This window comes from Lissotriton helveticus, chromosome 4_1 (assembly GCF_964261635.1).
Source record: "Lissotriton helveticus chromosome 4_1, aLisHel1.1, whole genome shotgun sequence".
NCBI classification, from domain to species: domain Eukaryota; kingdom Metazoa; phylum Chordata; class Amphibia; order Caudata; family Salamandridae; genus Lissotriton; species Lissotriton helveticus.
Window position 1 is genome coordinate 1,832,839,499 of NC_136063.1, and position 12,112 is coordinate 1,832,851,610.

The 12,112-nt window shown below is 52.8% G+C and overlaps 1 protein-coding gene across 4 annotated transcripts in view; it reads right to left on the reverse strand.

Annotated features, from left to right (window-relative positions):
• ZNF711 (zinc finger protein 711) overlaps positions 1-12,112 on the reverse strand; it is a 239,742-nt gene that overhangs the window by 89,194 nt on the left and 138,436 nt on the right. For all 4 annotated transcript variants that reach the window (XM_078688476.1, XM_078688475.1, XM_078688477.1 and 1 more), the window contains exon 5: positions 11,699-11,848. In XM_078688476.1, coding sequence (XP_078544602.1) covers positions 11,699-11,848 — 150 coding nt within the window. The remainder of the gene's footprint in view (positions 1-11,698; positions 11,849-12,112) is intronic.

Consider the following 12,112-nt stretch of genomic DNA (forward strand, 5'->3'; position numbering starts at 1 on the left):
CTGGGTGAGAGTACTCTGCTTAATTCAGAGACTCTGTCCATCACCACCCCTTGTTGTAAATAATTTTGTCCACCCTAAGCGTGGAAGGGTATACTCAGATGTGAGTCCCTTGCTCATTGCACCATCAGGATTCAAGCAAGCCGGGCCGAAGACGCCTGAAATGGCAGAAACCGGTCCCCGGAAGCTTGTTTCCTTCCCAGTGTAAGAATTGGCTTTTGTAGTCTGGTCTGCCCTGTTCCCATGATGCACTGGGCCAGGGACAGACTAATTTGCATACAGCCAGGTTCTGAAACTGGGATGGTGCAATGAGCTAAAAAACGGTGTTGGATCTAGCCCTGATCTCTTGACTGGGTGAGAGTACTCTGCTTAATTCAGAGACTCTGTCCATCACCACCCCTTGTTGTAAATAATTTTGTCCACCCTAAGCGTGGAAGGGTATACTCAGATGTGAGTCCCTTGCTCATTGCACCATCAGGATTCAAGCAAGCCGGGCCGAAGACGCCTGAAATGGCAGAAACCGGTCCCCGGAAGCTTGTTTCCTTCCCAGTGTAAGAATTAGCTTTTGTAGTCTGGTCTGCCCTGTTCCCATGATGCACTGGGCCAGGGACAGACTAATTTGCATACAGCCAGGTTCTGAAACTGGGATGGTGCAATGAGCTAAAAAACGGTGTTGGATCTAGCCCTGATCTCTTGACTGGGTGAGAGTACTCTGCTTAATTCAGAGACTCTGTCCATCACCACCCCTTGTTGTAAATAATTTTGTCCACCCTAAGCGTGGAAGGGTATACTCAGATGTGAGTCCCTTGCTCATTGCACCATCAGGATTCAAGCAAGCCGGGCCGAAGACGCCTGAAATGGCAGAAACCGGTCCCCGGAAGCTTGTTTCCTTCCCAGTGTAAGAATTGGCTTTTGTAGTCTGGTCTGCCCTGTTCCCATGATGCACTGGGCCAGGGACAGACTAATTTGCATACAGCCAGGTTCTGAAACTGGGATGGTGCAATGAGCTAAAAAACGGTGTTGGATCTAGCCCTGATCTCTTGACTGGGTGAGAGTACTCTGCTTAATTCAGAGACTCTGTCCATCACCACCCCTTGTTGTAAAAAATATTAAAAAGGTTACAGCAGATGTCTCAGTTCAAATAGGGTCAATGAAAAACAGTTACCAGTTCATATTGTGTAATTCGAGTCCTCTTCATTTACTTGGTAGAGACCTGCTTTGCAAAACGTACTGTGTGATTTACTGCACATGGGATGGTGTTGCAATTGACTCGAAAGTTCACCGTTTCCATTTCTTACAAAAAATTACCTGTCTTTGAGCCTTGGTGTGGCACTAGAGGTCTACACTTCGGTGTTGACCGCTGCTTTGCCACAAAACAAAAAACCTTCCCACCAAAAAATCAATTGCTTTTCCTTTCACTCTAAGAGTAGATTTGGGCTAATCCTAAAATCCTGCTTCCCTATATATCCATCCCCCCAGCTACATGTCATATGTCATGACTCAGCTGCTGTAAAAGTTATTTCGCTTGTTGGATCAGGTGCAAGATATGGAAGTATCCCTTTACCAGGACTTTCAATTTTGATTGTTGCACTAATGCTGCCTTTAGTCCTTGTTTCTTGAATTGTTCCAGCATTGCCTGAAAGATGTTAAATCGAAATCTGTTTGGTGTCTGAAAACTCTTTAGATTACAGGCCAATCTCCCTTCTCCCTGCTCTGGCTAAAGTGGCCGAGCGTTATGTGCACGGGATAATTTCCAGCTTCATCGAAGGAAACGACCTGTTGCACACTTCGCAGTCCGGCTTCCGTGCAAATTTTAGCACGGAGTCGGCTCTGCTGGAGGTCACTGATGCCATCAGGGAAGTACTCGATCTGGGGGGAAAGGCCGTGTTGGTCATGCTTGACCTGTCGGCGGCTTTCAACACCGTTCCTCATGATGCCCTCCTTGTAAGACTCTGGGAGTGTGGCCTGCGTGGAACGGTGTGGAACTGGCTAAAATCATTTCTGGCCGACAGACGATCTGGGCGCCTCCTTTTTCCGCTGATATGGCTCCGCTAGAGGTGGGAGTCCCGCAGGGTTCCATTCTCAGCCCTATGCTGTTTAACATCTTTATGGCCCCTCTGGCGGAAGTCGCGGAATCCTTTGGTGCCCAGATCGTGTCCTATGCCGATGACACCCAACTCCTGTTCACATGTGACAGGGGTGGGTCGTTTGATGGCACACAGATCAGGGATTGCCTAGGTGCGGTGTTTGAGTGGTTCAGAGGTCATGGTTTAAAATGCAACTCTGACAAGTCAGAGCTGCTCTTTTTCGGTTGCGCACCGGAACAAGACTGGAAATCCTGGTGGCCGCAGGATATGTTTCCTCCTGACAAGGTTGCTGTCCAGGCCAAGAATTTGGGAGTGATAGTAGATTGTGACCTATCCTTTGGACCTTACATCTCGTCCACTGTGGGGAAATGCTTCGGCATCTTACGGATGCTGAGGAAATTTCTTCCTCTACTATCACTCAACCACAGGAAGACAGTTGTTCAGGCACTAATCGGGTCGCGTTTGGACTACGCAAACGCTCTTTTTTGGGTCTACCGAAATACCTTGTGACCCGTTTGCAAGTGGTCCAAAATTCGGCAGCCCGCGCCATTTTTGGACTCCCGAGGAGAGCTGGTGCCACTGCCTTATTGAACACCCTTCATTGGCTGCCTATCTCCAAGCGAGTCCTTTTTAAATGCCTGACGGTGGCCTTTAAGGCCCTACATGGTATTGGCCCCAAATACCTTGGGAAACGTTTTTCTCGGTATGTGCCTAGCAGGACTCTCAGGTCATCGGGTCTGTCTTTGCTGACTGTCCCTGCAATCCGTCGTGTACGCTTGGGAGGTCGATCTTTCCGCTATCTGACTCCCAAGGCTTGGAATGAATTACCACTGTCCCTGAGATCGGCCCCCTGTCTTCTTGCTTTTAGAAAGGACTTGAAGACATGGCTTTTTAGGAATTAGTCCTTTTTATCTCTTTTTCTGTTGTGTGGTTGCTTTTCATGCTGTTCCTTTCTTTGCCAAAGCGCCGGGATGCTCCTCTGGAGTTGCCGTGCGCTATAAAAGAAATAAAGTAACATAACATAACATAACATTAATGGCTGCTGCTAAAAATTGATTCCTTTATTCGAAAGTCGCAGAAATTAACCAGGAATGTGTATTTTACGCTTGCTTGTTGATAAAATGGGACCTGATGGGCCCTCATGATCGAATAGCAGACTTCTCTAAGTGCGTCACCCGGAAGGACATGAATCTGGACTAGGTCTGTTATGAATTTAATGGGATCTTGCCCCATCTCCTGTCCTTCTGGAATGCCCACAAAACTTAGATTTTACCACCATCAAGCTTTATCTAAGTTTCAGACATTCTCCTGGCATTGCTGTATTTGAAATAATTACAAGTTTTTCTGGGCATCTTCGAGATTCGATATGCGCTGTTTTACCTCTGGTTTAGTTGAAGGATATTGTTGTTAATAGTCTTAAGCGGACTCTTAACTTCAATATAGGCCTTGTCTTGTGCATTTTCTTTTTTTTTCACAACAAATTTTATTAATTGATCGGGTAAAGGCATAGATACAGTTCTCCACAGTCAGGAGATCACTGCCAAATAGCAAAACACGTCCCAATATCTTGGAAACCCAATCAATAAAAAGAACAACTCCCCCCACCTCCTCCCACCACCCACACAACCCCACTACCCACCCCTTATCCCTCCCTAACCCAGTGCACGCGATCACAGTAAGCCTCCTGTAAGTGCTGATACTAAGCCGGGCGCTATGCGTTTTCTAGGCCTGGAGTCCATCGTCTAGATCCGGACCGTCGTCAGGGTCTGCCGGAGGCTCCAGAGTCAACCCCCTAAACTCGGCCCACCTTTTCCAGATTTTGTAATGTTTCCGAGGGCATCCTCTGGCCTCGAACACTGGGCGCTCTAGCCCCATAAAATAGTCCAGTCCAGCCTTCCACACATTCAGGGGGGGGCTCGCTCATTCTTCCATGCCCGTGCCAAGTCCCGCTTTGCCACCACTAGGCCCAATAACAAAAGGTGACGTTTGTAAACATTCCCTCCCACACCCTCCAGCACATGGAGAAGACCCAAGCGAGGGGTACAGGGAAGATCCCATCCCAGCACCTCCGACAGACAGCTCCATACACCATTCCAGAACCTAGTCAAGCCAGCACAAGACCATACAGTATGCAGCAGGGTACCCATCTCGGCTCCACCACGCAGGCACTCCGGGGACACAATCAGGCCCGCCTTCCACAGCCGCTCCCGTGTATAGTAAGCCCTATGCAAATATTTGAATTGGATTAGTCGGAGTCGTACTGCAATAGCGGTCCAACGCGGGGACTCCAATGCCTCCCTCCAATCATCCTCATCCAGGGGGCCGACATCCCCTTCCCAGGTGTCTTTTAACGGAAGTAGGGAGGAGGAACAGTGGGTAACTAGCGTGTGGTAGATACGGGATACCTTTTTATCCCCGAGGTCTCCCATGAAAACCTTCGCTTCCACGGGGCTGAATTCCAGCAGCGATTCCAAACCAACTAGACTAGGCGCGAGCACGTGGCGGAACTGTAGATACCTGAAAAACTGGGTCTTGGGCATGTGGAATTCGTCCCGTAGCTCCTGGAAGGACTTGAGAGTTACGCCAGTCATAACGTCTCCAAGCGATGAGATCCCGATAGAATCCCATCCGCCAAACCCCGGCAGCGAGGCCAGCGCGGGGAGCCGCCCGTTATGCCACAATGGGGTCTCCGCCATCAACCTACCCCACCAGCCCATGCGACGCAGCACTTGTCGCCAAACCGCAAAAACCACTCGTGTGGCACATGGCAGCTGCCTCCGGAGTCTGGCCGAGTATAAGATTGTGTGCAACGTGTTGTCCCCCATTAGCGAGCGCTCCAGAGCATATGCCGGGCCTCCTCCATCTCCGTACCACCATTCATTCAGCACTAGCAAATGGGAGGCCTGGTAATATGACTGCAGGTCTGACGTAGCAAGGCCACCACAATACGTGGATATAAAAGCACGTACGCAGCGCCACCCTGGCGGCACCCCCGGCCCATAAGAAGCGGCCTAGGATAGAATTAACCTGCCGGAACCACTGAGGTGCGATCAGGTGCGGATGGTTCTGTAACTGATATAAAAGGCGCGGAAGTGCGACCATTTTAAAGATCGCAGACCATCCATATATGGTGAGGGGCACCCGGGAACATGTTTTAATATCCGCTTGGACCCTCTCCCACACCGGTATCACGTTGCGCTCCCACGAGATCGTCGCGGACTCGGACAAGAATATCCAAGATACATTATGCCCCCGGCCACCACCTGCAAGGCTGACACCCACAAGCCCGCACTTGCCCAGTCTCCCAGCACCCATAGGGTGGACTTACGCGGGTTAAGATAGAGGCCCGATACGTCGCCAAATATACGCATGATTTCCAACACTCGGGGGCCCGATCTATGTAAATCCGTGAGAAAGAAGAGGACGTCGTCTGCATAGAGTGCGATCCCATCAGTGAGTCCCCCATCCCACACGAAGCCCCGCAGCTGCGCGTCGATGCGCACCCAATAGGCCAGGCGCTCCATGGCCAGTGCAAATAAATACGGGGACAGCGGGCATCCCTGACGGGTCCCCCGGCCGATGGGAAATCTCTCTGAGACCGCTCCGGAGACACGCACAGACGCCGTAATGTCGGTATACAGCAGCCTGACATATGAGATAAACACCGGGCCTAGATTAAGATGAGGCAGGAGCGCGAACAGATAGGTCCAACTCGCCGAATCAAAACCCTATCTATATCTGCCAACAGCAGGGCAGCCCGTCCTCCAGTGGCCCCCATTGCGTCCACAGCCGTCTGCGCCCGTCGTATATTGTGCCGTGTCGCCCTGGGCGGCATAAAGCCTGCCTGATCTGGGTGGACCAGATCGGCCACGTAGGGGAGGAGACGGTTCGCCAGCGCCTTAGCCAGCAGTTTAGCTTCAATATTGAGCAAAGATATAGGGCGATACGAGTCATGTCGATCAGGGGGCCTACCCGGCTTCTGAAAAACCACCACCTCAGCGTGGCGCCAGTCAGCTGGCAGCCGACACAGCTCCAGCGCCACCTCCAGCGCAGTCCTGTAGTGGGACACCAATTGGAGATGGAACTTCTTATAGAACTCACACGGGAAGCCGCTCGGCTCGGGCGCTTCCCTGTGTTGAGCTGTCCCAGCGCATCCCCCAGCTCCTCCGCCGTGAGGGGGGAGGTCTAACGCCGCTCGCGTTTCAACGGAGACAGCCTTCGGGGGCAGGTCGGCAATAAACTTATCCACCTCATCGGCCGGAAGGCAATCCTGCGGCGCATATTGCCCCGCGTAGTAACGAGCAAAACTAGCTGCCAGTTCAGCCGGGTCCGTTATGGTAACACCATCCCCGTCCGTGAGTCCAGGCAGGGCAAGTGGCTTCAGGGTGCGCTGACACAGCCTGTGGAGCATAGTACAGGACTTGTCTCCCCACTGATATACCCTACTCCGCGTGGCCAGCCACGCCTGCCGGGCCTCATCAAGTAACACGGATGCATAGGACTGTTGCGCCTGCAGGAGCAGCCGCACCGCCACATCATCTCCCTTTCCCTGACACCGCTGCTCCAGAACCTCCACATGAGCCGCTGCCGCAACTATGGCCTCCTGACGCCGGCGACGGGCCGCCGCACACCACGCAATGTCAATTCCCCTCAAAGTAGGTTTCATGGCTTCCCAGACCACCGTCACATCCGTGTCCGCTACCAAATTTTCCTTCCAGTAGTGTGCAATCGCACCCCGCAAGTGTTGTACATAGTCAGCTTGCTGAAGGTGCCACGAAGACATCCTCCATCGGAACGGTTGTCTCTTCCTATGCAAGTCAACCTCCACGGCCACAGGGGAATGGTCAGACAGCCCCCTAGGCAAGATACTAGCCTCCCGCACTCTACTCAGAAACACACAGGGCACAAAAACATAGTCCAGCCGCGAGAAGGAACCATGCACAGCAGAGACATAGGTATACTCTCGGGCCCTAGCATGCATGTGTCGCCAAGCATCCACCCAGCCTAATCCTTCCACCATCGCACTCAGTCGGGTAGGGGCGGCAGCAGTCAGCGTCTCCCGCAATCTCCCACGGTCCACATGCACATGCATCACGTCGTTCCAATCCCCACCCAGCACTGCTAAGGACTCCGGGATTTCCGTCCACACCGCAAACAACCGTTCAGCCAGGGACCACTGCAACGGGGTGGGGGGGGCATAAATACTTCCAAACACAACGGATTCCGTACCCACCATCCCTTTAACAAAGACGTACCGGCCCTGCGGGTCTACCCACTGTCTCTCGTGAATATAAGCCAACCTACGATGGACCAAGATGGCGACCCCCCTGGAGCCTCTGGAAAACCCAGCATGGAAGACCTGTTGGTAACCAAATCTCTGTAGGCTAAGCACTTTCGTCCCCATCGTGTGCGTCTCTTGTAGTAGTAAAACATCCGCCGCTTCCCTCTTCCCCCCCCCACAAAATCGCCCCCCTCTTGATTTTATCTAGCATCCCCCTAACATTCCAACTCAGTATGCGCATGGACTCCCTGGGGAGCCCCGGAATTGATGTATCAGCCATAATCCAATGGGACCCAACACAAAAGCCCCCAGCACCAGGCCCAGGCGCACAGCACAGTCTGTAACAAGGCATTAGAAATCACGTGCACCCCCCACCAACCACCCCTGACACCCCCACCCACATGTCCCCTTAACATTCCCCTCAACTCCCGGCCCCCTGTCCCTTGCCACCCACCCCTATACCTCATGGAACTCTGAAGTATCTGTCGCGGCATGGGCAACCTCGGGCCAAAAACAGAGCGCCCAAGGCCAACCATACCAATGGATCCCAACTACCCACTCAACAAAAAGAACCCCCCCCCGTCAACTCCCACTCGTGTAGGAGGCAAATAGCCCCTGCAGAAGAGCACCCCGAACCCCACCCCGCAGCCCCACACAGTTCCAAGAAAATAAAAACAAGCAGTGACTATATACTCAGTTAGCAAGTGTCAGTTCAAGAAGACACAGCAATGCACCTCCTCCCAACGGGAGCCTGTGATATCCGCAGACAAATTCAGCCCCCCGAGGTCCCTCAATGATCCTTTCCGGAGTGGCCAGAGTCAGTAGGTGCGCCATCCTGGTTTCCACTGCGAGAAGAGGAGCGTTTCCGCGATCCTGATCCTCTTGCCCCGGGCACTTTGATCCCCCCGTTCCTGCGACGGGCCTCTCGAGTGGCCCAGGTTCAGACCCGGTTGGGCATGTGGCCTGACCCTCACTGTCTCATCCGTCCATTTAAAGACATCCTCTGGGGTATCAAAGAAGTGGGTTCGCGACTGGAAGACTACCCGCAGGCGGGCCGGATAAAGTAAGGAGTATTGGATCTTCAGACCCCGTAGTTTCGCCATGGCGGCAATAAATGAGTGACGTTGTTGTTGCACGATTCTGGTATAGTCTGGAAAGATCATGATCTTCTGATTCTCAAATAGAAGAGAGTCCTTGGCCCTCGCCTCCCGTAGTATGGTGTCCCTATCATGGAAATTCAGGATTTTGGCTATCACCGGCCTGGGCCGCTCCCCCTCAGGCGGCTTCTGCGTCAGGGCTCTATGTGCGCGCTCTATCACAAAACAGCGCGACAGAACATCTGGAGGAAGCCAGCTCTCCAACCACTGGGACAAGAAGTGTTCCATCTTCCCTTTCCCACAACCTTCCGGAAAACCCACAAAGCGAAGGTTGTTCCTGCGTGCCCGCCCTTCGGCATCCTCCACACGGAGCGCAAGGCCCTTCTGGATGTTTTCCATTGCCGCCATTTTCTGCTTCAGGGCCCCAACGTCATCCTCCACCACCGATATTCTGGATTCTGCCTCCGTGATACGTGTCACCGCATTTCGCAGGTCCTGACGCAGCAGGGTCACGTCTGCTCCAACTGCCCCTATCTTGGCGTCCAGCATATCCCTGGATTGGGTAATTGCCGCCAAGAGCGCTGCTTTATCCGGCCCTGTCCCCTGGCCACCTCCAGATGCTCCGGGCCCCCCCACTCGGCCCCGTGAATTTATCGATGGGCCCCTGCTTGGCGGGCCCGCTGCCCCCTCCGCCTCTGGTCATGTCCGCGGCGCACCCGGAGTCTGCTGTCCTCAGATCGTTTGCAAGTTGCCGCAGTGCAGACACCCCACACCACCAATCACGGCCAAGGGTACACCACGCGTTTGTCCTTCTTATGCCCGGGTACACAGTTCCCCCACACTGTTGTCTTCTGTTGCCTGGGGGGTACACCGGGTTTAATAAAGACTGCCCTCCTATCAAAGGTGTACAGTGCGGTCTTGGCCGGGCCTTGCCCCATTACCGTGAGGCCCCTGGTCTGGCCTCCGCTCCACAGGAGGGCCTCGTGGCTCCAGGCCACTCAGCGATCGGCTGCCGGCCCCGGACCGAAGGAAGCACCCTCGTCACACAGTCCAATCGCGCTGGGCATCCACAGGCACTGCAGTTGCTGGCCACGGCCCCTTGTCGCCCTTCGTTCACACACACAGATGGGACCTTATGGAGTCACTCACGTCCCTCACGCCGTCACCTCTGGCGCCGTTGCAGGGCCCCCCCAGGCACCGGTGCGACACTCGCCGGAACCTCAGGTCGCCCCACCAGCCCGTGGGCCAATGAAGCACAGCGGCGCTATGCAAGTCCTGTCGGGCAGGGTCTCACCTCGGGGGTCACAGCACCGCCGGTCTCTCCATTTCGTTACCCAGGCCGCCACAGGACACCAGCACCCGCAGCCGGGAACCTCCAAACCCGAGGTCCCGGTCTCACGGTCCCGATACAGGCCACAGCCCCCTCCGGACGTCCTCGTAGCACTGGTCGTCACAGCCTCTGTAGCTGACAGGTCCGAGGACTCGCCCACAGCTCCGCCGCCAAGAAGGGCACTGGGCCCAGGATAGATGCTGGCGCGGCCGGCCTGCGCGAAGATCTCCCGACCGGGAGGCGACAAAATTGAGGCCCCGGCTGCACTCCCCGGGACCAGGCCGCAGGCCACCTCTGCCTCCGCTTCGGAGGGCCCGGGAGCGCCGCACTCTGCACCGGGTGACACCCCCGCCTTCCGCCACAATCGCCTCAGGTGTGGGCTGCAAATCGGGTCCGGGAGCCAGGATAAATCAACGGATAAGAGTCGGGCTGGTGGAAGCTCTAGAAAGCTGCATCCACCATCTTCGCCCGCGAAGCCACACCCCCTGTCTTGTGCATTTTTAAACTATTTTCTACTCTAAGATCGCATGAAGAATATCTCCCAACTGGAATCCATTAGCTGCAACTTCTCTCGTGCTGCCCTAGACTTGTTCTGAATAGTTTCTAGCAAAAGAGGATTCACTTCCCTGGGGGCAATTTGAGATACTAACATATCTTTCAGTAAGTTCATCATTATTGCTAAGGAAGCTGGTTGAATACTCCCTGGGGACGCAGGAATCACGGATGTCTCTGACACCGCTAGCACCCTGGGTCCTGGGTCAAATCTCCTCGAGACAGATGGATTTCCAGCCACCTTCCTCTGGCGCCCTTCCTCTTTTAAACCCAAACAGTGGGTACATGGGTTTTTCTCCAGGATGCTTGCTTCTTGCACTTCTGGTGTTGTTTCTTGCAGCTTGTCTAATACGCTAGCCTGTGGCAGCTCTGGATCTTTAGAGGGGGATTCACTCTTCTCTGAGGTGGTTTTATGGGAATACATCAGTTGGTTCGTTTCTGGTGTCACATTTGCCACCCCTGAATAAAAGCTTCTCCAATACTCCGGTGAACCCTCTTGGGTCTCACTCAATTTAATGCTTGAGCTACTTCCCCCATTTTCTTCTTCCTGTGTAGCGTTACCACTGTGTCCCACCTTCTTTTCCAGGCTCCTGGCGCTTTAGCAGTTCTAGAGACATTATTCGGAGTACGTGATTTCACCACTGCATCTTGCACCTTATGGCTCTTCAACAGGTCAAGGTTTGTGATCCCTCTTTTGACTTTTGAGAAAAGAGCGCAATCACCTTAAGGCTTTCTTGCCCACCCTGGTACAGGTTGCACAGTTTACACTTTGATTTCGGAGAGGGAGAGAGGGGAGGGGGCTGGACGGCAGCAAGCTGCACCCGTGGGAAAAGTTGTGATTTCGGGGAGGGAGAGAGGGGAGGGGGCTGGACGGCAGCAAGCCGCACCCGTGGGAAAAGTTGGCAAGTATTTTTACTTTTCTAGTGTTTACTGGCACCACTTGCATAGAAATAGTGAAAACAACCTCCATGTAGGAGGATCTTTGTGGGACACCTTGCATCAACAGTACCAATGGTGCGCAGGATGGCACCAGATAGCATAACACCCTACTCCCTTTAGGAAGTGGTGCACCCTTACTCAGCAAGTAGGCTTTTGGTGAGATCTAGGACCAATGACAGAACACACATTTCAATTGGCCACTGGATGACTGTTGCCCATACATGAGATTTGAGGTTATGCAGGTCATCTACTGCAATCAGCCAATGAAAAGATTTGCATTCCAGAGTCTCGCACCTCTGGATTGGTGCAGATGAGACACCCTTCATTCTCCATTGAGTGATCCGTCAGTGAAAATCCATGGCATACAATACAACAGACTTAAACCTAACAGTAAACAGGAAACCTTTCAACTTACCGATTTCTTCATCTTCATCTTCATGACAGGAATCCTTAACAGTCATATAAACCATCTTTTCTCTCTGGATTCTTCCAAGAGCCCCCTGCTCAATTAATCCCATAGAATGTCCATTGTGAAAGTCACTCTCAGTAACAATTTCTGTGCCTCCTAAACATAATAAAAAGGGAATAATCATGTTTCAGAAAAAATCCTATTTGCAATGTTGTGTTGTAATTACCACATCCACTAAAGTTCGGTGAAACCACATTTTCTACAGTCAAGGGCTCACTCCTCACTTTTCAACAAAACCATCATGTTTAAATAAAGAACACAGTACAAACTAAAGGCTATATTTCCTTAATGTCATTTGTAGTTCATTTTAAAAATAGCAAAGTCAGATTTATAATTTCTCTGGTGAACAATTAGGTATAG